We start from the raw sequence: 26291 nt of genomic DNA, 5'->3' as shown, positions 1-26291 counted from the left end.
GGTTGGACTGGATGGCCCATGAGGTCTCTTTGATTCTATGATTCTATGAACACAACACACCAGGGCTGAAGGTTTTGTAGTTTATTGAAGAAAGGTAAAATCAAAACCTAGAAATATGGTTGCTGAAGTTCAAAAGTCAAAACAGATCTTAAATGCAAGGCGAAGCTTCCAAGGTCCAAAAGCATATAACATGAATATAATCCACAATCATTGGTCAAACCAGAATCCATGGCATCATGACAAAGTCCCAGGAACGAAGATCCAAAAGCAAAGTCCCAAAGAGCTGACGGCTTTCCCCTGAAAGCCGAGGAGATTTCAAGGAAGTCCACAGGGTGTGAGCGAAGTTACTCTGACAAAGAGTTGCCTTCAAACAGATAATTAAATATGCTCTGCTAGCATGAAAGCATTACGTTGCCCCCGAAGTTCCTGTTTGTTTGCAAGCCGGGTGCTGCGGCTCAACCTTAATTGCAAACGGTCCTCCCTACGCAGATCCTCATTACTTTCAAGGTCAGATCCCTCATGATCTTGTGCCTGGGAATCGATAGGCACTGAGGACACAGAAGGAGCAGTCAACAGTGATGGATCTGGACTAAACTCTACACGAATACTCAATATGGCCAATGTGGAGTTTGGGGGAAATGGAATCTTGACATTTGGGAGTTGTAATTGCTGTGATTTATAGTTCACCTACAATCACAGAGCATTCTGAACCCCACCAACGATAGAATTGGGCCAAACCTCCCACACAGAATCCCCATGTGGGCCACGGCAATGCGTGGCAGGGGACGGCTAGTTAAAAATATTGCCATCCAAGCCCCAAGTAACGAAGGTGGAGGCATTACTTTTCATTCAACCCTCGTATCTTAGAATGGTTGCAGTAGTTGGGAGATACCTTAAGCCAGGCCTGGGCAAACTTGGGCCCTCCGGGTGTTTTGGACTTCAACTCCCACAATTCCTAGCAGCCGGTAGGCTGCTAGGAATTGTGGGAGTTGAAGTCCAAAACACCCGGAGGGCCCAAGTTTGCCCAGGCCTGGCTTAAGCTGTAGTTTAGATACGGTAACTTTTCCAAGCTCTGTATGTGTGCATCCAGGTGAGCATTGCAGAAGTCTTGTCTGTTTTTCTAGCAGTCAGCGTTAGTGAAGATAGCAATTCAGGACCACAGTTGTCGTATCCATGCGTTTGCCAGAAATTCTGGGATTTCTTCCTTGAAAAGAAAAAAACTAAGCCGTCAAACGGCAACAGGGAAGTGCGTTTCAAAACAAGGCTTTCCCGAATCCAGTTTTTGGCGTGGGTGTTTGGGAAACGCTTTCCAAACCAGCGATTTGGATATTGATTCCGCAACCAAAGCATATCAGGCGGCACGCTCCGATCGGAGGCCTCTCGCAACACTTGGGTTGAGTTTCGGCAAAACAAAGCCGATGAAGTTGTTACCGTCCGACAAAGGCTGAGCCGGACTGGGACTAAGAAAGGAAGGAAGGCAGGCCAAGGAAAGAGGCTTCGGGAAGGCGGTCAAACCCCGCACGGCTCTGGGTTCCAACTGAAAGGAGATTACAAGGAGCCCGTTGCGGCAAAGAAGGCTTGTTGTGAGCTGACTTGGAACTGGCCGGAGTTGGGACAAGTTCATCCAATTTCTGGCACGTGGTTTCAGGTAAATTTAGGCCAGCGAAATTGTCTTTGGCCGCCCTCGTATTTGCTTTAGCACAGGATTTTCTCTTTAGGAGAAACACCCCCGTGTTTACTCAGAGGGGGAAAACGGTAGTAAGAAAGAACGGCCTGTGGGAAGCCTCTGGGCAGCAGCAAGCATTCCTTCTCTCCCTCCGTGACCTCCCGATTTATGATCTCCTGCCTTTAAGGGAAAGTGTCTGGTTCAGATGCAAAGCGGAGGCAAGGTTTCGTTTTTGGAAGAGAAGACATAATGAGCCGCCTCATCCCTCGCCTCAAGGCAAAGCAAAGCAGGGCGGCAGCCCAGCAGGCAAGGCTTGCTCGTTTGCTCTGTGGTGTGCATGGATGTGCCTCTCCAGGCTGGCTGTGTGTGGATGCGCCTTCAAGAATCCTAGAATCCCAGAGTTGGAAGAGACCTGGTGAGCCATCCAGTCCAACCCCATTCTGCCAGTGTTAGTTTTTTATAATGCTAATCATAGAATTATAGAATCAAAGAGTTGGAAGAGACCTCCTGGGCCATCCAGTCCAACCCCCTGCCAAGAAGCAGGAATATTGCATTCAAATCACCCCTGACAGATGGCCATCCAGCCTCTGCTTAAAAGCTTCCAAAGAAGGAGCCTCCACCACACTCCGGGGCCACTGCTGAACGGCTCTCACAGTCAGGAAGTTCTTCCTCATGTTCAGATGGAATCTCCTCTCTTGTAGTTTGAAGCCATTGCTCCATTGCATCCTAGTCTCCAGGGAAGCAGAAAACAAGCTTGCTCCCTCCTCCCTGTGGCTTCCTCTCACATATTTATACATGGCTATCATATCCCCTCTCAGCCTTCTCTTCTTCAGGCTAAACATGCCCAGCTCCTTAAGCCACTCCTCATAGGGCTTGTTCTCCAGACCCTTGATCATTTGAGTCGCCCTCCTCTGGACACATTCCAGCTTAGAGTCAATACCTCTCTTGAATTGTGGTGCCCAGAATTGGACACAATATTCCAGGTGTAGTCTAACCAAAGCAGAATAGAGCATGGGGAGCATGACTTCCCTGGATCTAGACACTATGCTCCTATTGATGCAGGCCAAAATACCATTGGTTTTTTTGCCGCCACATCACGGCAAAAAAATGCCTGAATTGTGGCAAGTTCTTGGTGGTATGGGGATGCCAAGTCACCTTGCCTCTCTCCTAAGGAATCTGTATACAGAAGCTGAAGAGATCAAGAGAAGGTGGTGATACTATACAGAAGATCAGTATAAGAAGGATAATAATATCGAGGATAGTTTTAATGGTGTGGTGAGTCAATTAGAACCAGACACCCTGAGGAGTGAGGTTGAAGGGGCCTTAAGAAGCATTGCTAACAACAAGGCAGCAGGAGACGACGGGATTCCAGCTGACCTGTTCAAAATCTTGAAAGATGATGCTGTCAAGATGATGCAGGAGCTGGGGGTGGTCATGACTGACAGGTCGGAGTTCTGGCGTGGGATGGTCCATGAAGTCACCAAGAGTCAGAAGCGACTGAACGAATAAATAACAATGCCTGAATATGCAATGACATTGCATTAACAGAGTGCTACAAAAGCTGACAGGGTTTCTGAAAGCATGAAGAAAAAAGCCAGAGTGAATAACGCAGGCAAAAGGTCTTTAAAACCTTTAGGTCAGTCTGCTGATTCAGAAACAACACAGCCTCCCCAAATCCATGTAAGAACACCAGTTTACTCACAAGAAATCTTGTATGAAGGAGAACATACAGGTGAAATCTTGGGTTCCGTGTAATCCAAAATAGATCCAGGGAACTACATTTGGCCTGAGGTACAAATAGGCCACCGTAGCATGCAGGAGGGAACGAAGAGCGGAAAAGAGGAAGAGAAGAGATAGAAGACCAGGGGTCCTATTTATACCTTTCCTACTTCAAAGCAGGAGCCTACGTGAGAGATACCACATAGTCCGTGTCAACCATCTCTCTCTGATATCTCAGCATGCAACTATATGATGGGCAATCAAATGTTTGGAATATTAGAGTGTTAGCTTTCAGCAACAAGTATAGTGACTGCACAAATGCATGCTCAATTGTAAAATCAAACCAACAGCCAAGAAGCAGGAAAATCGCATTCAAAGCACCCTCAACAGATGGCCATCCAGCCTCTGCTTCAAAGCTTCCAAAGAAGGAGCCTCCACCACACTCCGGGGCAGAGAGTTCCACTGCTCAACAGCTCTCTCACACAGTTAGGAAGTTCTTCCTCTTGTTCAGGTGGAATCTCCTTCCTTTCCCATAGTTTGAAGTCATTGCGTCCTAGTCTCTAGGGCAGCAGAAAGGAAGCCTGCTCCCTCCTCCCGATGACGTATTCCCCTCAACTCTTGATCCATGGCCCTCATCCTGTCTCCTCTCAGCCTTCTCTTCTGCAGGCTCAACATGCCCAGCTTCTGAAGCTGCTCCTCATAGGGCTTGTTCCCCAGACCCTTGATCCTTGGAGTCGCCCTCTTTCTCTGGACACATTCCAGCTTAGAGTCAACATCTCCCTTCAGTTGTGGTGCACAAAATGGGACACAGTGTGATTCCAGGTGTGTTCTGACCAAGGCAGAATAGAACATGGATAGCATCGCGTTGATTTTCTTGGGCCAGGAGGACTCAGAGGTGGTATTGCCAATTCCTTCCTCTGAAATGGATCCTACAGCACATGGGATTAATTGGTGGCCTCCCATCCTTCCCCGGGTTAGGGATAGCCATGCTTAGCTTTCAAGACCAGAAGGGATCTGGTGCTGTATGGCCCTTGGCTGGCTTTAGAGTGGCTCAAAAAGAGAAGGGACAGCATAATGTTGTGATTTGACCTTTGGACAGTGACTCTGGAGACCAAGTTTTGAATCTCCGCTCATCTTTGGAAACCCAGTATGTGATGTTAGGCAAGTCACCCTCGGAGGGAGGCAAAGACCAATGAAGTCTTGCCAAGAAACCCCCATATTAGCCTATTAGCCAGGGTGGTGTAGTTGGCATAGGGCTCTGGGAGAGCAGCACTGGAATCCCGACAAAGCTGTGGAAACCCCAGGGTCCCACAGAGAGAACATGGGCCCTGATGTTTTGGAGAGAGAGAGAGATGTCAGCTTCCCAACTTCCTTCTTCCTTGCTGTTATGTGGCTTCATAGAATTCTCGAGCTTCATAGAATTCTCGAGTCCAACCCCATTCTGCCAAGAAGCAGGAAAATTGCATTCAAAGTACTGCATTCAAGTCAACCCTAATCCACAGTGACTCTCTCCTAGGGTTTCTTCAGGAAGAACCGTTCCTGAAGTTCTCCTGCCCCAGAGGCTTGAAGGAGAGCGGTTCTTCCTGAAGAAACCCTAGGAGAGAGTCACTGTGGATTAGGGTTGACTTGAATGCAGTACTTTGAATGCAATTTTCCTGCTTCTTGGCAGAATGGGGTTGGACTCGAGAATTCTATGAAGCTCGAGAATTCTATGAAGCCACATAACAGCAAGGAAGAAGGAAGTTGGGAAGCTGACATGGGGTGGCTGCAGGGTCCCATTGTGCCCCACCTGTAGCAATAGCCGGGTCTGCTGGCCTGCCAGCCTGTCCTTCACTTGGAAAACCCACCCCACTTCCCACTGAGGCTGAATTCTTCCTCTTTGGGCACAGGGGTCAGCCTACTCACTGGCTCCATTTGGTTGTAGGTGAAGCTTGTCAATCAGGCCTGGGCAAACTTTGGCCCTCCAAGTGTTTTGGACTTCAGCTCCTACTAGCTGTTAGGAAGTGTGAGAGTTGAAGTTCAAAACACCTGGAGGGCCAAGGTTTGCCCAGGTCTGTTGTAGATGGTGTCCAGAAGAACCTTAGGGTGGAGGTCACCACTCCTCTGAGTTCCTTTATCAACGTATACTCTTGGGAAATGAATGGGATATCCAGGAGCTGCCTCATAGCACAGGACTGGGCTTGAATAAACCCACCTCTCTCTCTCTCCAAAACATCAGGGCCCATGTCTCTGGGGCAGGAGAACTTCTGTGGGACCTTGTACAACTCCACCGGTTTGTACAACTCCACCGGTTTGTCATTCCTCAATATGAAATGGGGTAGGGGCTGTATGGGCCGAGAGAGAAGCCTTTCCCCCGTGAATCCTGAGCCCCCCGCATCCCATGTTGGGTGCCCTTCCTCCCTGGCAGAGGCCGGGTGCCCTCTAGACACCGAGAAGAATTGGGATTTGCCATGGGTCCCCCTCCCGGTGCCCTCCTTTTCAGCAGGAAGCACACAGGGCTCCTTCTCTTTCTCTCTCTCTCTGGATATGTCTTGTTTCTGCTTCAAAGCCGGTGAAAGGGAAAGTGCCCATGGCGCATAATCGGCCCATGTGGGTCTTTCTGTGCCTTCTGTTCCATTGAACCCTCTTTCCCCGCATTTTTTGCCCTTTGTGAAGGGCTTAGCGGGTTCCATTCCTTGCCTTTGGGAGACTGCTTTGGGAAAGGGGCGAGAGTCCCTCCGTAACCCGCCCCGAGTGGGTGGCCCCTGCCTGTCGGCCTTGCGGAGACATTACTTCTTTGGCCCGAACACCAGCCCTCCCGGCCTCAGCTTGCCCGAGGGCTTTGTACCCGGAGCGGCTCCATTCTCCGGCGATTTTCCGCTCAAGGGGCCATGCTGTAGGTGGCTGGCCCTGTCTTGCCACAGTGACGGGGAAAAGGATTGGGTGGTTTCCCAGGCAATGCCGCGCTGGGCCTCTGGGCCGGCTAATTGTACCGGGCCCTGGCAGAGGATGGGAAGAACTGGCAGTGCCCATCCAGGCTTTGCAGCGGCTGGCATGAGAGAGAAGCCCTTGCGCCTCTCTCCTGCTCTGGTCCATAGTCTGTCCGTCCACATTCGGCATATGACCTTTGACATTGGGAGGTGGAACAGGTTTGTTTTGATGAGGCAGCCCAAGGCAATGAACATCTTGGAATATCTAAGATGGGTTCTCAAAAGACGTTTCCTTCTTGGGAGGAGAGCAAGGACCAATCTCGATAAGATAGTGAAGAGTAGAGACATCACACGGGCAATGAAGATCCACATAGTCAAAGCAATGGTATTCCCCGTAGTAAGCTATGGATGTGCTTCCCATTGGCCTGTGGCATCGGGAGGTAGAACAGGTTTGTCTTGATGAGGCATCCCAAGACAATGAACATCTTGGAATATCTAAGATGGATCCTCAGAAGACGTTTCCTTCTTGGGAGGAGAGCAAGGACCAATCTCAATAAGATAGTGAAGAGTAGAGACATCACACGGGCAATGAAGATCCACATAGTCAAAGCAATGGTATTCCCCGTAGTAAGCTATGGATGTGCTTCCCATTGGCCTGTGGCATCGGGAGGTAGAACAGGTTTGTCTTGATGAGGCATCCCAAGACAATGAACATCTTGGAATATCTAAGATGGATCCTCAGAAGACGTTTCCTTCTTGGGAGGAGAGCAAGGACCAATCTCAATAAGATAGTGAAGAGTAGAGACATCACACGGGCAATGAAGATCCACATAGTCAAAGCAATGGTATTCCCCGTAGTAAGCTATGGATGTGCTTCCCATTGGCCTGTGGCATCGGAAGGTGGAACAGGTTTGTCTTGATGAGGTATCCCAAGACAATGAACATCTTGGAATATCTAAGATGGGTTCTCAGAAGACGTTTCCTTCTTGGGAGGAGAGCAAGGACCAATCTCAATAAGATAGTGAAAAGTAGAGACATCACACGGGCAATGAAGATCCACATAGTCAAAGCAATGGCATTCCTTGTAGTAAGGTATGGATGTGCTTCCCATTGGTCTGTGGCATCGGAAGGTGGAACAGGTTTGTCTTGATGAGGCATTCCAAGACAATGAACATCTTGGAATATCTAAGATGGGTTCTCAGAAGACGTTTCCTTCTTGGGAGGAGAGCAAGGACCAATCTCAATAAGATAGTGAAAAGTAAAGACATCACACGGGCAATGAAGATCCACATAGTCAAAGCAATGGCATTCCCCGTAGTAAGCTATGGATGTGCTTCCCATTGGCCTGTGGCATCGGAAGGTGGAACAGGTTTGTCTTGATGAGGCATCCCAAGACAATGAACATCTTGGAATATCTAAGATGGATCCTCAGAAGACGTTTCCTTCTTGGGAGGAGAGCAAGGACCAATCTCAATAAGATAGTGAAGAGTAGAGACATCACACGGGCAATGAAGATCCACATAGTTAAAGCAATGGTATTCCCCGTAGTAAGCTATGGATGCGAGTGCTGGACCATAAGGAAGGCTGAGTGAAGGAAGAGAGACACTTTTGAACTGTGGTGCTGGAGGAAAATGCTGAGAGTGCCTTGGACCGTGAGAAGATCCAACTAGTCCATCCTCCAGGAAAGAAAGCATGGCTGCTCACTGGAGAGAAGGAGACGAGAGGCAAAGATGAAGTCCTTTGGCCACATCATGTGAAGACAGGAGACCTTGGAGAAGACGAAGCTGGGAAAATGAAAGGAAAAAGGAAGAGGGGCTGACCAAGGGCAAGATGGATGGATGGCATCCTTGAAGGGACTGGCTTGACCTGGAAGGAACTGGGGGTAGCCACAGCCGAGAGGGAGCTCTGGCCTGGGCTGATCCAGGAAGTCATGAAGAGTCAGAAGTGACTGAACGAATAAACGACAACAAGATGGGTTCTCAGGGGCCACGTCCTGCTGGTGGCTGCGACCAAAGGCAGGATCAAAAATACAGACCTGCTTTAACTTAAAGCTCTTTTGATACATTTGAGTTTTGGGGGCGATGGAACACCCTGCACAGACACTGGGAAGCCATCCCATGATGCGGAAAGACACAGAAGGTTGGACTCGGGAGGACAAGACTCAGACCCAAGACCTAATCCCAGCCCTATCTAGACTATTAGTGAGGCTGAGAGGCTGTGGAGGCCAACACAGAGATGGAGGAATATGGAAGATGGCGGAGAGTGAAACACCCTGATAACGTCGCTCTGTGGGTTTCTTACTAAGAACTTCTAAAAACTTCTTAACATAGGGATGGTAAGCCAGCCTTAGCAGCCACAGAGTGTCTTCTGAATGGTGGAAGGAAAGGCTACACTCAAGTGAGTCAACTGAGGAGCAAGAAGGGACAAAGGCCACCAGATGTTTGTGCCAGTTGCACTGGAATCAATAGATTGTAGGATGACTCCTATGGATTGAGAAGGGAGGTTGAGGCACAGGCCTGACAAAGAGGCCTTCTCCTTCCTTGGAGATGTGCTGACACCTAGAGTGAGGTGCTTGTGGGCTTCTGAATGTTGTTGAGCTTTCTCCCAAGCAGCATGGTCAAAAGTGGAGATGGCACAGAGTGTCTTCTGAATGGTGAAAGGAAAAACTACACTCAGGTGGGTCAACTGAGGAGCAAGAAGGGACAAGGGCTGCCAGATGTTTGTGCCAGTCGCACTCTTGGAATCAATAGATTGTAGGATGACTCCTCTGGATTGAGGAGGGAGGTTGAGTCACAGGCCCGACAAAGAGGCCTTCTCCTTCCTTGGAGATGTTCTGGCACCTAGAGTGAGGTGCTTGTGGGCTTCTGAATGTTGTTGGGCTTTCTCCCAAGCAGCATGGTCAAAAGTGGAGATGGCAACTTGGCCTTGGCTCAGAACCTGACCTGCTGTGGCTTTGCCAGGGCACTCCCTGTGCCGTCTGTTGCCTTCTGCTTTGACCCAGGCAAGCAAAGAGTCCCAGGAGGAAAGGCAGCATGACCAGGTCAACAGGACTTGGGAGTGAAGCCAAGTTGCACCAGTTGATCAGGCAAAACCACCATAACCTGTCCAGGAAGGATTCTTACCTAGCTATGGCCGACAGCCAATCTCAGAGCAGGAGCCATGCCAAGTGACAGCAAGCCAGCCCCCACCTCCTCTGGTCCACAGCAATGGGGCAAGGCAGTCCCAGAATCCTACAGTGACTGATGACAAGTGTAGGATCTCCAGCTAAACATCTCTAGCAGGTAGCCATCCAGCCATTTTTTGAAGACATCCAGAGAAGAAGACCCCAGGACCTCCATGTGTTTGGTTCCATTGGCAAACCATGTATGCCATCAAGAAGTTCCTTCTACCATTCAGTCAAAAGCCACCTCCTGGTACCTTCAAGCCCTTAGACTTGGTCCTCTCCTCTGGGGCATCAGAGACCAAGCCTGCCCCTGTCTTCTTTGGAAGAGCCCTTGAGGCGTTGGAAGAAGACATTCTACCCTCCATCTTGTCTTCACCAGAGGCCATGTGCCTGGCTCCTTCCACCTTGTCTTGTATGTCTTGGAAGAGGGTCTTGTATGTCTTGGGACCTCTTCCAAGACCCAAAGAGCTGGTTTGATTAGGCAGCCATGGCAATGAAGGCGGGGGACATGATTGCTGGTGGGGGCCAGATTCCGAAGGTGAGAAGGGTTTGGGTCAGAGCACTAAAGACTGAGCATCCAGGCCATGGCTCAGCAGGAGGCGGATTGTCTCTCTTAGGTTTCCAAGCAGCTAATTAAGTCATCTGGACATTGCGTCCAGCGTATTCGGGTGCACTCTGGAAACCGGAATGGATTTCGAAACACTGGCCGTTACAAAACTAAGTGAAATGTCTACCCAAATCCACACTGAGCTCCACTGTGAATACTGAAAAGGGGTTTGGGATTAGCAAGGGAAGAGGGGCCCATGTTCACCATGAGCGGGGAAGCGACACAGGCAAGGTCTCGCCCTGCTGTCCGGTGGGGCTGGCTTTTATGACACATCCATTGATAGGGACAACCCAAAAACGAGTCTGTGGCCTCTTTTCCAGACAGAAAGCCTTAAGAATTGATCTCTCCTCTATTATTGACCTTTCTGTAAACCATCATAAGCAAGGCAGTCGCAACCCCAAACACTTGCATCCCTTGGCTCCAGGGAAGGAGCAGAAGGACCGGAAATCCCTTACTTGAATTTGAGGCAACAGTAGAGCAGTAGTTCCTCTGAGGAGTTTTAGTGCATTTCTAGAGGATGCAAGAATGCAATGCTGTGAAGCCAGCTGAAGTGGGGCAATACTTGGACCTTGTGTGTCTTCTTGGGGCATCCTGGGAAACATCACCAACCAAGAGGAAAGTTGCCAGGCAGTTAGGAGAAGGGTTAGGGTTTAGGGGTTAGGGTTAGGGAAGGGGATTTGAGTTTCCCAGCCAGGCTTGTCTTTGAAAGCAGTGCTTCTGGTCATCTGGGGAAGGTGAGGCATGACACTGAGGTCCACGTTCAACCCACCAAACAACAAGGAAGTCGTCAGTCCCAGAGGAGTTTGGCGTGTTCCTTTTCTGTAACGTTTTTCAGCTTGTGATCCCACCAGTCCTTTGTCACAGGCAGATGGTGTTTGTGGCACAAGTTCCAGTGAATCATCTGAGCAACGGTGTTGTGCCTCTGCTTGGAGTCTGTCTGTGTGATCTTTTTGCAGCAGCTGAGGATGGGATCTATTGTTTCATCTGCATCCCTGCAGATGATGATGATGATGATGATGATGATTATTATTATTCAGAGGCAGAAAGGAAGGGCCCCTTTGGAATGGGGAAATGTGGAGGCTCATCGTGTATTTCCTAGGGACACATGGAGTCCGGGGCAGTCATTTGGTGGCCAGGAGGTCAGCAAAGGTATTGTGAGGGTTCAGGTGGCTTCACGGGCCTTTGTGCTAGGACTGCACTGATAGAACCCCTTCATTGACAGGTCCTGGGTGAGGTTTTTGGTTGTGTCATGAGATCCCGATTGTGTGGTTGGTGGGAACGAGACACAGGGCCTTCTCTGTAGTGGCTCCCCGGTTCTGGAATACCTTTCCAAAAGTGAATCCTTCTGATCTAGCCTAAAAAGATGGCCCAGACCATCTCAGGAGCCAGACTTCCTGTTCTGTATGTGATGCTAAACATTTAGGCTCCACATGGATTGAGCCCTGGGCACGGAAGAGGGAATGTCCACCTCACCCTCGATGCTCCTCTCCGTTGGATGTTACTCCAATGGATGCCTTCAAGACCAACTGCTATTCTGGGTGTTGGTTGTGTTTCTCCTTCCCATCTTCTGGCCCCTCTGCAGTGATATTGCCGCACTTTGAGGAGTTATGCCGATTGAGTATAATTAAGGGAGCCCCTTGGTTTATTTAATTTTTGACAAATGTGCATGGATCATGTTGACAGGCATGAAATTAGAAAATTCCTTGAGTGCCCCCAAATAGAAATAGCTTTCGGAACTGAAAGGAGTTCCACCACTGAAGATGTTATTGTGTTGGGAGGGAAACGTGTTTTTTTTCCCTGCTGACCCCCCACTTTCCCTTACCCCCCCCCCTCTTCTTTTCTTTGCAAATTGTGTGTCCATTCACAAAACACACACCCCGGAGCCCGGCGAGGCTCATGGGAATCAATTTCAGGTCGAATTAGTACAGTTTCCTCGCTGTCAGGTCGGGAGGATTAATGGTGTTTTGATGACACAAATTTTGAAGGGCGAACAAAAGGCGGGGAGGGGGCCCGACCTGACTCCTTAGAAGCGTGGCCCTCCTCTCCCCCGGCCTCCGTTGTCTCCGCTGTCATCCGTCTGCCAATCTCCCTGTCCATGGTGCGTTAAAGGCGCTTTTCATCTTCTCTTCTTTCCCACAGAGTTTGCCAGATCCGGGCCGGTGCCCGGGTTCCAAGGGGACACGCTGCAGTTGGCCTTCATCGACTTGAGACAAGTACGTCTTTGTCTTGGTGTTTTCTGCGCTCCTTTGGCGATGTGTGGATGGGGACCGTCGGGTCTCGAGGAGGAGGGGTGGGATGGGGGCACCGCTCCCCTCATCCTTGGGTTGGTGGGCATCACCATTCTGACCCTTTCCCTTGGGAGAGGTAGTGCCGACCTTGGTGGCCCCAGGTCGAGGGTGGCGCCAAGGCTGGCTTGGGCCATTATGGCGGGGAGGTCATTCGGGCTTTGCGGGAAGGGGTCCGGAGGCGGCTCTCTCTGGGGCGGCTTTATGTCGAAGGGATTTGCATTCCGCAGAGTGGAAGGAAGGGGCCCGAGATGGGCCTGCGTTGGGGTCGTTCTCACAGCCAATTCCAAAGCATCTCTTCATCAAGGAGGTGACAAAAGGCTCCGCCCACCGTGAGACCCCCTTCCTGCTGGCGGAGGGGAGCCGGGTGTCCCTGGGCTTTGGCCAGTTCCCTTGGGCAAGAAGGAGGCCGTTGTCTGTCATGAATGACTTTTCAATAACTTTGAAGCATAGGTTCTTTTTATTGCAATTTCCAGTGTGAGAGAGTAGATCAAGTTACAGAAAAACATTTAGACAAAGAATGACATTGGACATACAGACAGACAGATTCTGTGCAAATGTATTGGATTAACAATTACAAACAACAAACGGGATTAAATTTTCACTCAACATTCACACCACATGTACGCGCATTCTCATGCACCCAAATATGAGCATATCCTTTTCTCCCTCCTTGGAGAAGCACCTCTTAGGCCAGAACTTGCTTTCTTTCCTACAGCGTGCCAACGCACAGTTCTAAAACTTCCATAACGCCATAACTTCTTTCCCTAAGCACAAAGCCAAGGACCAGATCTGTGTTTTCCATACAGCAGAACTTGACTCCCTGCACAAAATCCAAGACTCCAAAAGCGCACTTCTTACTCTTCTCTTGAGAAAGAAGCCCCAAAGTGACCAGACAGCTCCTTTGCAAATCTGCCACTCTCCATAGGTACACCACCTCTCTCCTTCCCATGGAGCAGAGCATAGCGGGTGGAACAGACTCCTCAGGTCTGCCACACTTTGAGCATTATTAGACTGAGTCTTTTATAGGAATATTCTGCTGATGTCATCTCAAAGTTGTAAATTAATGATAGACGTCCTCTATCCTGGCTCCATCTCGGTTTCCTAGCCAGATGTTGATCTTCTTGATTGTGTTTTCCTTCTTAACATTGTAAACATTTATGTTATCACTGTCCCAATTGTTATCAGAGTTTACTTTTCAGCTCATATTAGCAGGTTTTAATCACAGTCCAGAAAGCAGGTAGTTTTATTGCAGGGCTGGGTCTTTTACTGGTGTTTCCAAAATTATAAGCTCCATACATCCTTCCATCCTTCCATTCATTCCCACACATCATATTAAACCCACACATTAATTTTTTGTGACAGTCCACCCGGCCCTTTGCTTTGGAGGGAATTGGGCAGTGGGGCGCCAATCTGCGAGGAGGATATGTGTGTGTTTGTGGGGATAATGAGACCCATCTCCTGTCATTCAATTCTTGGCGCCGGAGATGGATGGGGCGGGACGGAGGGCATGAATGAGGCAAGGCGCGCTGACTGATGCCCTTTCCCACCAGAGCGGTCTTTGTCCACCAAAGGCACCACACTTTGTCTCCACTGCCATGAGGATGCCGTGCCCTTGGTTCCCAAGGCGGGCCCTGGCTTGCTTTTGCAGTGGGCATCTCTGCAAAAGTCTTTGGGACTGATCCATTCTGCCTCCCATCCCAACTGTCTCATTCTGCACCAAGGCACCTTCCTTTTCAATTGGATTCATTGGCTGCTCCAGAACGTGAGGCAGGGCAGACCTGAGATCTCAAAGCATAGTGATCCCAAATGCTCCCTGGCTCTGGAATACCCTCCCTAAAGAAATTAGATTGCTCTTCAGACAGGCCTTTGATCCTGAGTAATCCATGGCCAAACCGATGAATCATTGATAGTAATGGCCCACACTTTGATTGATTGTTATGACAGATAACCGGCCAGCAGGTTCCACTGCATTTTAGGAATATTATAATTTTCAATTTTTTATAATTTTATTAATGAGATGTTTATGCACTGTTGATTATACTTATGTCATTGTATTTATACTTATGTATTGTTGTCTGCATGTGGCACTTGGAGTGTTTTTGCCCCAAGTCCCTTTGGGGAGATTGTGGCAGGGCGCAAATAAGGATGATGATGATGATGATGATGATGATGATTAGAAACATAACAAGATTAGTACACAGCAAACAAGATCACTCTTCTGGTTGTTGAATTGGATCCCATGTTGGACACTTCCAAAGTGTCTAGGACTGTGTGATGTATCAGCGAATCATGCATGCAGATCCCAGTAGGGTGGCCTTCTGCAGCTGGCAGATGGTGATTTTGTCAGCGCCGATTGTGTTTAAGTGCAGGCCAAGGTCTTGAGGCACTGCACCCAGTGTGCCGACCACCATGGGGACCACCTTGACTGGCTTGTGCCAGAGTCTTTGCAGTTCGATCTTTAAAGCCTCATACCGTGTTAGCTTTTCCAGTTGTTTCTCTCCAATCCTGCTGTCACCTAGGATTGCAACATCAACAAGCCATACTTGCATTGTCGAAGGCTTTCATGGCCAGAATTACTGGGTTGTTGTAGGTTTTTTCGGGCTATATGGCCATGTTCAAGAGGCATTCTCTCCTGACGTTTTGCCTGCATCTATGGCAAGAATGCCTCTAGAACATGACCATATAGCCCAAAAAAAACCCTACAACAACCCAATCCATACTTGGTTTTTTAACACGATTGTGAGGTCAGGAGTGTTGTGTTCCAGAACTCTGTCTGTCTGAATTTGGAAGTCCCAGAGGAGCTTGATGTGTTCATTCTCTGTAACTTTTTCCAGCTTGTGATCCCACCAGTTCTGTGTCGCAGGCAGATGGTGTTTGTGGCACAAGTTCCAATGAATCACCTGAGCAACGGTGTTGTGCCTCTGCTTGGTGTCTGTCTGCGCGATCTTCTTGCAGCAGCTGAGGATGGGATCTATTGTTTCATCTGCATCCTTGCAGATGATGATGATGATGGTGATGATGGTGGTGATGATTATTATTCAGATGAAGGAAGGAAGGGCCCCTTTGGAATGGGGAAATGTGGAGGCTCATCGTGGATTTGCTGGGGACACATGGGAGTCCGGGGCAGTCAGTTGGTGGCCAGGAGGTCAGCAAAGGTCTTGTGAGGGTCCAGGTGGCTTCACGGGCCTTTGTGCCTGGACTGCACTGATAGAACACCTGCATTCACAAGTCCTGGGTGAGTTTTTCGGTTGTGTCATGAGATCCCGATTGTGTGGTTGGTGGGAATGAGAGAGAGGGCCTTCTCTGTAGTGGCTCCCCGGTTCTGGAATACCCTCCCAAAAGCGAATCCTTCTGATCTAACCTAAAAAGATGGATTTTTAAACAGGGCTTTGGCCTCAAGTAGGCCGAAATGGACCTATATTAGGTTGACACTCTGTCACTTTAGTTGTGTATTGAAAGCAGCTAGTTTTAACCATTGATGGAAAGTGTTTTTAAATTGTGCAATTTTTTGTGTTGATAGTGGTTGTTTATAGCTCTTATGTGATATTGTTTTATACTCATGGACTGTTGATGTTTACACTGCAATTTCAATGCCTTGTTAGCCACCCGAGTCCCTTTTTGGGAGACGGAAGCGGAAGACAAATACAGTTTATTATTAAATGCAAAAATTCGAGGTAAGAGGCAGAAAGCCACATGCCCATGAGCCGTTTGGGGAGACCTACAGCTGGATTTGAAACTGGAGAGGGATCTAATGCACTAGATCGTATAGAGGTGGAGAGAATAGATTCCATTATTCACCCCCAGGTCAGAAAATGGGTTTCCCATCAAATAGGAAGCGGTGTCAGGAAGATGAGTAAATAAGCCTGAAATCTCCACAGTTTCCTGCTGCTATTCCACATCTTGAAATATTACAGAGAGATTTCTTTGTGAAGGAAAACGTGTGTGCTTTTGTGTTAAAACAAAGAAGCAGAACCGCAGTCCAGAAAACTTGCTTCCTATATACGAGGGTTGAGTGAAAAGTAATGCCTCCACCTTCGTAACTCCTCAACAGATGGCAGGACTGGTATGCAGCAGGTACTGGCTTGTTCAGTAGACTCTCCTCTACAGTTAGGATTTCATCCGCAACCATGTAATCCTAGCATGTCGGGAGAAATAATTGAGGTACTTTAGTCCCTATTGGAGGAAAATCACAGAGGGTTGCTGGGGTTGTTGTTGTAAGATTCCCTTTGCCCTGTTTCCTATGAGGTTTGAATGAAAAGTAATGCCTCCACCTTTGTAACTCCTCAACAGATGGCAGGACTGATATGCGGCAGGTACTAGCTTGTTCAGTAGACTCTCCTCTACAGTTCCATTTTGGCAGGAAGGCTTAGCATTGAATAGTTGTGTTGTTAAAGTGCAAAGTATGGAACCCTGCACAGACGGTCTTTCAATGCAACAGAGGGAGTGGGGAGTATTTGTTTGATTTATTGAAGACCTAAGCAATAATAAAGGACCTTGTTAAAATTTTCAAGCTTCTAAAGACTTTGTATAGGAAAATCCTTAGGGCCTCCCAGCTGAGGCAACCCGTCTTCCCGCTGGGCACAAAGAGCACATCCTGTTCAAAAGCCAATTGCTATAGGCCCAGCGTGTGACAGCACAGTAAAAGTCCAGCAAAGTCCATTAAAGCAAAGGCAAAACTTCTCTAAGAAAATCCAACAAACCAGAGAACATGAATCCAAGACATTAATATGAAATCATAGAATCCAAGAATGAAAACCATGAAACAAAAGGCACTTAAACATGAATCAAGGACAAGATCTTGACTTGATTCCAAACAATGCTTCATCTGACTACATATCCTGTACTTGGGACTTTTATCTCGTTAGCTATGTCTCTAGTGCTCAGAAATTGGTTTTGCTTTAGCTGAGAATATCTTATCTTTTTCTCTCGGAGGCTGGCAGAACGCCGAAGCCACTGTTCGGCTTTTCTGTTTTGACTAATCTCCTCCCGTCTATTGGCTCATTAATTTCTGCAGCTGGGCCAGGTTCCGAGCTGTTTTCACATTCCCAATCATGAGAACTCTCTGGTAGCAATTCAGGGTGTACACCATCCTCCCCACACCCTTCAGGGACATTCTCATGGGAAACTACACTTTGCACAGGGGATCTCCTGGTCATTCTCTGCATCAATATCACTGGCCAAACCATTGCCATCTTGAAACTCATTGACATCACTCTCCAGATCCAAAGCAGCCTGATCCTGAAACACAATCACAGGCGGAGCTCCAGCACTTTTGCCTGTTTCCAGTGGCTGGAGATGCACTTGCCTGGCAAATCCAAATCTTCAAGGGCCAGTTTTTGTTGGGGCATGTAAGATATCAGTTAAAATGTGTATGTGTGTGTCAACTGCAAAATAAGATGCGTGAAGCTAATTGGTTGGGGAGCTAGCTGAGCCTGAGACTTTTGGATACAGTTACATTTTTAGGCTTTAACTGTGCAGGTGCTTGCAGAGAGAGAGAGTTTTGGAGTGTGTTCTTGCTTCATGAGTAAGAGTTTCTTCACATGGTCAAAGAAAGACCATTTTGAATGTCTCAAAAAAGGACATCATGTGAGCTAATGCAACTGTTCACATGATTGTCCATATATTGTACTGCGGTACAAAGACTAAACTATTTGTTCTTTATTGATAATCTGCGTGGCATATTTTCTTTCTCTGGCAAGACAGTGTATGGGCTGATCAAACGTGAACTACATGTAGTTTATTTTACATTACCCCACGGTTTTGGCGCCAAAAACATGGGGATTCACTCATCAATAATGAGTTGGTGCATTAATGCACACACAGATGAACATGTGTGTGGAATGTGTTAGGATGTCACATGGAGTTGTGGTCTTTTCTAGTACAATCACGGCCAGGATTTCTCCAAAGCCAGGTTGTGGCACTTGCCTCGTAACTCCATGAACACGAATTTCCACTCTGTCTTCTGGATACAAGAAATCAGGCAAGATTTCGTTGCCCAGAGTCATTGAAAAGGTAGTTTTTAGAGGAGGCTGAGGGCTTTTGGTGTCTGCTTCGGTGCAAACGCATCATAGTCTGCTTCAGCCCGGCTTCCCAAATGCCTTTTGGGTTCCTCCTTGGCCCCCTCTGCTTCCCCACCGCAGAAGAAGGGATTTCCAGGGGAGTCTGGCGGAGGGATCGGGTGCCGCAGCGGCGTTTGATGTGCGCTGATGGCATAATTTCTCTGACTGAAAGGCTGTGCTTAAGGCAGCATTAAGGCTGGCTTAATCCCTCAAAAGCAGTCGGGAAACAGCTAAGACGCTCAATCCCACTGAACCCCAGGCTGCCAATGATACGGGGTCTAAAGGTGCCACGGCGGCTGCGACGGCATCGGGTGCAACGCATCATCCCCTTCTTCCCATCCTTGTACAATCCTCCCTGTTGCTTTTTGTGCAATGAATGATGTTAGATGGCTCTGTAATTGGTTAAGCGACCAAGCCCAAAGGGTGCTTCTCACCACTGGTTCCTCTTCATCCTGGAAAGATGTGACTATTTTGTGCCATGAAGAGGGTCTCATTCCTGTCCAACTTCTTTATTAATGACTTGGATGAAGGTTTAGAGCGCTGCGATTCACTGTGTCGAATGCCTTTGCAAGGTCGATGAATGCCATGTACAGAGGTTGGTTTTGTTCCCTGCATTTTTTTTTGGAGCTGCCGTGCAGTGAAGATCATGTCCACGGTTCCTCTGGGATTCTGGGAGGGTGTCTTCTGAGAGGGGCAGAAGGCGGTTTGCAAGGATTCTTGCGAGGATTTTCCCAGCGGAGGTTAGGAGGGAGATACCTCAATCGTTTCCGCAGTCTGTTCTTTCCCCTTTTTTTTGAAGAGGGTGATGATGGTGGTATCCTTGAAATCTGCTGGGATTTTCTCGGTCAGCCACACTTTTTCTATGAGCTGGTAGAGTTGTTGTGTCAGCTCAGGTCCTCCCTCTTTAAGAATTTCAGCAGGGATCCCATCAGGTCCACTGGCTTTGTTATTTTTTGTTGGTTGATGGCATTTCTGACTTCTTCCAAAGTAAGTAAGTAAGTAAGTAAGTAAGTAGGTTTAGAGGGCAGGCTGATCAAGTTTGCAGATGAGACCAAATGAGGAGGGAGAGCGAACACTCCAGGGGCAGAATTCAAGATGACCTTAATAGATAAACTGACATAAGAAATCTCAACAAGAAGAAATGTAGGATACTACACTTAGGCATAAGAAATGAAATGCAAAGATACACAATGGGTGACACCTGGCTCGACAACAGTTCATATGAAAATGATCTTGGAGTCTTCATGGAGAACAAGTTGAACATGAGCCAAGAGTGTGATGCAGCAGCTCAAAAAGCCAATGGGATTCCAGGCTGCAACAGAAAGAGTCTAGTGTCCAGATCGAGGGAAGTCCTGGTGCCTCTCTCTTCTGCTTTGGTCTATCCTCTTGACCTGCAATCACACTGGGCACTACAGGTCAAAAGAGATCTTGACTCTAAACTGGAAGGACTCCAGAGGAAGAGGGAGACTCAAAGGATCAAAGGCCTCGATACCATGAATAGTACCTCTGAGGAGTGTCTTAACGAACTGGGCCATTGATTGAGGTTCTGGGTTTGAGCCTGCCACTTTTGGACTCTCGCTTGCTGAGGTGTTCCCGCGAGTGTCTCTGTAGATCTTAGGAAACTATTTATTGATTTAAGTCGTTGACGTGCTGGCTGATACCCAAATAGGGGATGAGCTGGAGATGCCACTGCCTTGGTCCTTTCACTATTGGCTGCTACTTTCCAGTGGATGTCAGGTGGTGCAATACCGGCTAAGCAGTGTAATTTTTCCAGTGGTGTAGGGCGCAGACACCCCGTGATAATGCGGCATGTCTCATTAAGAGCCACGTCCACTGTTTTAGCATGGTGAGATGTGTTCCACACTGGGCATGCGTACTCAGCAGCAGAGTAGCATAGCGCAAGGGCCGATGTCTTCATTGTGTCTTATTGTGATCCCCAGGTTGTGCCAGCCAGCTTTCGTATGATATTGTTTCTAGCACCCACTTTTTGCTTGATATTCAGGCAGTGCTTCTTGTAGGTCAGAGCACGGTCCAGAGTGACTCCCAGGTATATGGGTGCGCTGCAATGCTCCAGTGGGATCCAGTGGGATTCCTTCCCAGGGAATCATCCTCAGAGCTTGGGATGCTTGTCTGTTCTTAAGATGTAAAGCACATGCCTGTTTTAGATGGATTAGGCAGTAAATGGTAGTCATCTCCCAGGATTAGGCAGTAAATGGTAATCATCTCCCAGGTTTTCTTTCTGGCTGACCATCCGGCATTCCCCACAAACATAATTTCGGTTTCGTCATAATTTTGGCCTTTGGAGTTTTTATCCAGCATCATATGCATTTGAGTCCGGTATTTCTGGGCCATATGCTTCATTATCAGACTTGTGGCCCACTTTCCTTCCCTCTTGTGCCTTGAGCTGCAAAGGAGGGTGTTTTTTCCATGTCAGGAGCGACTTGCAAGTCGCTTTTGGTGTGAAAGAAGTGGCTGCCTGCAAGGATGTTGCCCATGGGACAGCTGGATGTTTTTGGTATTGTACCATCCTTGTGCCACCACGAGATTCAGAGCCAATCTTAAGAAATGGGGCCACAAAGTGGAATCCACGACATGCGAGTGTGGAGAAGAGCAAACCACGGACCACCTGCTGCGATGCAACCTGAGCCCTGCCACTTGCACAATGGAGGACCTCCTTGCGACAACACCAGAGGCACTCCAAGGGGAGAGATACTGGTCAAAGGACATTTAATCCACTACCAAGCTTGCAAACTTTGTGTCTTGTTTGTTTGTTAAAAAATGCAATACAACTGTTTGGTTTGCTCCCGACACGATAAATAAACAAATCCTTGTGGGAGGCTTCCCTCATAGAATCATAGAATCAATCCTAGACTCAAAGAGTTGAAAGAGACCTCCTGGGCCATAATCCAGTCCAACCCCATTCTGCCAAGAAGCAGGAATATTGCATTCAAATCACCCCTGACAGATGGCCATCCAGCCTCTGTTTAAAAGCTTCCAAAAAAGGAGCCTCCACCACACTCCAGGCAGAGAGTTCCACTGCTGAACAGCTCTCACAGTCAGGAAGTTCTTCCTCATGTTCAGATGGAATCTCCTCTCTTGTAGTTTGAAGCCATGGTTCCATTGCGTCCTAGTCTCCAGGGAAGCAGAAAACAAGCTTGCTCCCTCCTCTTCCCTGTGGCTTCCTCTCACATATTTATACATGGCTATCATCATATCTCCTCTCAGCCTTCTCTTCTTCAGGCTAAACATGCCCAGCTCCTTAAGCCGCTCCTCATAGGGCTTGTTCTCCAGACCCTTGATCATTTGAGTCACCCTCCTCTGGACACATTCCAGCTTGTCAATATCTCTCTTGAATTGTTGTGCCCAGAATTGGACACAATATTCCAGGTAAAGTGGTCTGACCAAAGCATGAGGAGCATGGCTTCCCTAGATCTAGACACTAGGCTCCTCCTCTTGATGCAGGCCAAAATTCCATTGGCTTTTTTTGCCGCCACATCACATTGTTGGCTCATGTTTAACTTGTTGTCCACAAGGACTCCAAGATCTTTTTCACACGTCCTGCTCTTGAGCCAGGCATTGTCCCCCATTCTGTCTCTTTGCATTTCGTTTTTCCTGCCTAAGTGGAGTCTCTTGCATTTGTCCCTTTTGAACTTCGTTTTGTGAGTTTTGGCCCATCATCTCTCTCATCTGTCAAGATGGTTTTGAATCCTGCTCCTGTCCTCTGGAGTCTTGGCTCTCCCTCCCAATTTGGTGTCGTCTGCAAACTTGATGATCCTGCCTTCTAGCCCTTCCTCTAAGTCATGAATGAAGATCCTGAGCAGGACCGGGCCCAGGACAGAACCCTGCGGCACTCCACTCATCACTTCTTTCCAGGATGAAGAGGAAGCATTAGTGAGCACTCTCTGTGTTCATCTATTTAACCAATTCCAGATCCACCTCACCATGCTCTCCCCAGATTTGAACCTGCGACCTATCAGTCTTCAGTCCTGCCAGCACAAGTGTTTAACTCGGGGGCAACAGGTGTGTGCTCTCTCCTCCTTGAATGTGAAGAAAGGACGATCACCTTTATTATTTATTTATTTATTATTTGCACTTGTTAACCGCCACTCTCAGCCCGAAGGCGACTCGTGGCGGTGTACAGAACATAGAACATAAAGACAACAATTACAGTAAATCAGGATCATGACACACATCTTACTAACACACAGCTAATTAAACTAAAAATCCGCTTCGTCTTGTTTGGGTCATAATCAATCTCGTCATCATAGTCCATTCCGGTGGTCATTCCAAAACATAGCACTTAATTGAAGGCCTTTTCGAAAAGCCAGGTCTTCAGGCCCTTACGGAAGGCCATGAGGGAGGGCGCCTGTCTAATTTCAGCAGGGAGGGAGTTCCACAGCCGGGGGGCCACCACCGAGAAGGCCCGCTCTCTTGTCCCTGCCAGGCGTGCCTGTGAGGCAGGCGGGACCGAGAGAAGGGCCTCCCCAGATGATCTCAAGGCCCTCGTGGGCTGGTAGGCCGAGATGCGGTACTCAAGGTATTTTGGGCCGGAACCGTTTAGGGCTTTGTAGGTTAACACCAGCACCTTGAATTGGGCCCGGTAGCTGATCGGCAGCCAGTGGAGCTGGGACAGCAAGGGCGTTGTGCGCTCCCTGCGTCCCGCTCCGGTTAACAACATGGCTGCCGCGCGCTGGACTAGCTGGAGCTTCCGGGCCGTCTTCAAGGGCAGCCCCACGTAGAGAGCGTTGCAGTAGTCGAGGCGGGATGTGACCAAAGCGTGTACCACCGTGGCCAAGTCAGACTTCCCAAGATACGGGCGCAGCTGGCGCACGAGCCGAAGCTGTGCAAATGCTCCCCTGGTCACCGCTGAAACCTTTGCAGGTGAATTGGGCACTTTCCCACCTGGTCAGTAGGGGGTGCTGTGGGAGCAGGAACAGAGGCCCCAGTTGCAAAGGCAGAGAGATGCTTTGCCAAATGGGAGAGCTGGGAAACCTCCTTCTACCTCTCCACTTGGCCCAGTTTCCAAAGGGACTGTAATGTTCATTTTGGAGGGGAGCATCTATTTACCCTCTCAGATCCAAGTGCCTGTTGTGACTTCAAGGTATCGCCTTGAGGGATGCATGCAAAGTATTTGCACGGTCCAGACCTGCCAGACCCATGTGGAGCACATGGCGAGCAAGAGGCAGCCCTTGGGGAGGCCGCGCCATGGAGCTGGGTCAGAATGTAACCGGAGGAAGGTGAAAGGAGACCCGAGGGGCCGGCTCCTCCTTTGGCGTTGCAGCCAGAGCCGTGGTGAATTTTTCATCAGGGGCCAGCAAGGAGCAGCGGTGTCCCTTTCCAGAGATTGCGCGGCGGCTGTGTCACCTGCAGGGAAGTCCTTTGGCTCACGAATGGGGGAGGCAACAAGTTAAACATGAGCCAGGAATGTGATGTGGCGGCAAAAAAAGCCAATGGGATTTTGGCCTGCATCAAGAGGAGCCTAGTGTCTAGGTCCAGGGAAGTCATGCTCCCCATGCTCTATTCCGCCTTGGTTAGACCACACCTGGAATATTGTGTCCAATTCTGGGCACCACAATTCAAGAGAGATATTGACTCTAAGCTGGAATGTGTCCAGAGGAGGGCGGCTAAAATGATCAAGGGTCTGGAGAACAATCCCTATGAGGAGCGGCTTAAGGAGCTGGGCATGTTTAGCCTGAAGAAGAGAAGGCTGAGAGGAGATATGATGATAGCCATGTATAAATATGTGAGAGGAAGCCACAGGGAGGAAGAGGGAGAAAGCTTCCTTTCTGCTTCCTTGGAGACTAGGATGCAATGGAGCCATGGCTTCAAACTACAAGAGAGGAGATTCCATCTGAACATAGAATCATAGAATCATAGCTTCATAGAGTTGGAAGAGACCTCCTGGGCCATCCAGTCCAACCCCATTCTGCCAAGAAGCAGGAATATTGCATTCAAATCACCCCTGACAGATGGCCATCCAGCCTCTGTTCAAAAGCTTCCAAAGAAGGAGCCTCCACCACACTCCAGGGCAGAGAGTTCCACAGCTGAACGGCTCTCACAGTCAGGAAGTTCTTCCTCATGTTCAGATGGAATCTCCTCTCTTGTAGTTTGAAGCCATGGCTCCATTGCGTCCTAGTCTCCAGGGAAGCAGAAAACTAGGACGCGGAACAATGGCTTCAAACTACAAGAGAGGAGATTCCATCTGAACATGAGGAAGAACTTCCTGACAGTGAGAGCCGTTCAGCTGTGGAACTCTCTGCCCTGGAGTGTGGTGGAGGCTCCTTCTTTGGAGGCTTTTAAACAGAGGCTAGATGGCCATCTGTCAGGGGTGATTTGAATGAAATATTCCTGCTTCTTGGCAGAATGGGGTTGGACTGGATGATGGCCCAGGAGGTCTCTTCCAACTCTTTGATTCTAGGATTCTATGACTCCATGAGGCACGGGCCCAGCGGCCAGAGGATCCAAGAATCACAGAATTGGGAGGGACTCCTAAAGGCCATCCAGTCCAACCCCCTTCTGCCATGATACAACTCTCCTGAGAGATTCCTGGGGGGGAATCCTTGGGGCCTTTCTCGCCAGCTCCCCTCCCACTTTGGGGGCTTTTGGATGCATTGCTCATCAGTCGAGGGATTCATAGCACACGCCTGTCAAGTTCTATCCATGCAACGCAAAAGGCGATAGAGTGCTGCCAGGCGCAGGCATGTTCAGGCAGGGAGCAAAGAGGATGCCTCAGCGGAGCGAGAAACCCTGCCTCTCTGAGGACTAGGATCCCTGCCAAGCCACAGAGGCTTATCTGATGCGATTGGACACCAACTCTTGCCGAGGGATCCCCTCCGCCTCCTGCCCCGCTTTGCTAATCTCCTGGAATGCCTTGAAGGGAAGGAGGCAGGTGGGCAGGTGCACCTGTCCCCAAAGGTGCGCAAAACCCGGGCTCGTTCAAAGTGGCACCAAAGGTGGCAAGGACGTGGAAGGGGGCCAGGTTTCCTGCTTGCGGCAGCCCCTCCTCAGGGAACAGAGGAGTCACCTTAACGGAAGATTCGGGGATTTGAAAGACTGCGTTCCTTACCTTGCACTCTCGTCGGAGGCCCGCCGGATGGAGAGAAGCAAATGGAGAGAAATCCACAAGAAACATGTGGACAATTTCAGCAGAAAGGAGGAAACCATGAAAATGAACAAAATCTGGCTACCAATATTAAAAAACAACAGCAAAACAACAGAGAGGAAACAAACAAGGACGTCTAACACCTCTCAACAAAAGATTGCCCCAGGCACTGCCAGCTCTAAAATTACAACAGCAAAACAACAGCGAGGAAACAAACAAGGACATCTAATCACCTCTCAACAAAAGATTGCCCCAGGCACTGCCAGGCCATCAAGGTGGTCAGTTGAAACATTCACACCTAGCTCCAATACACAAGAGTTCTTTGCCCCACCCTGGTTATTCCACCCTTTTTCCTAGTTCCAACAGACCTCACTACCTCTGAGGATGCTTGCCATAGATGCAGGCGAAACGTCAGGAGAGAATGCCTCTAGACCATGGCCATACAGCCCGAAAAAACCTAAATCAACCCAGTGATTCCAGCCATGAAAGCCTTCGACAATACAAATGGAGAAAGCTAGGAAGTGACCATGAGGCCTGAGGATGGAGTGAGGTCAAAAGAAATAGATTAGGATCATAGAATCAAGTGGTAGAGTTCTTCGGGATCTCTTTGCAGGAAAATCCGAGCCCATCCCCTTCAAAACGAATTGCTCTCATCTAATAGTAATAATAACAATCTGAAATTGGGCACCACAATTCAAGAGAGATATTGACAAGCTGGAATGTGTCCAGAGGAGAGCGACTAAAATGATAAAAGGTCTGGAGAACAAGCCCTATGAGG

The 26291-nt window shown here is 48.7% G+C and overlaps 1 protein-coding gene across 2 annotated transcripts in view; it reads left to right on the top strand.

The window, feature by feature from the left end:
- The window catches only part of EXOC6B (exocyst complex component 6B), a 379788-nt gene that overhangs the window by 287418 nt on the left and 66079 nt on the right, over positions 1-26291 (top strand). For both annotated transcript variants that reach the window (XM_067468442.1, XM_067468443.1), the window contains exon 20: positions 12204-12277. In XM_067468442.1, coding sequence (XP_067324543.1) covers positions 12204-12277 — 74 coding nt within the window. The remainder of the gene's footprint in view (positions 1-12203; positions 12278-26291) is intronic.

The sequence above is a fragment of the Anolis sagrei genome, chromosome 5 (genome assembly GCF_037176765.1).
Source record: "Anolis sagrei isolate rAnoSag1 chromosome 5, rAnoSag1.mat, whole genome shotgun sequence".
Taxonomy (NCBI): domain Eukaryota; kingdom Metazoa; phylum Chordata; class Lepidosauria; order Squamata; family Dactyloidae; genus Anolis; species Anolis sagrei.
The sequence above is the reverse complement of the archived record's forward strand: the minus strand, read 5'-3'. Positions and strand labels throughout refer to the sequence as shown.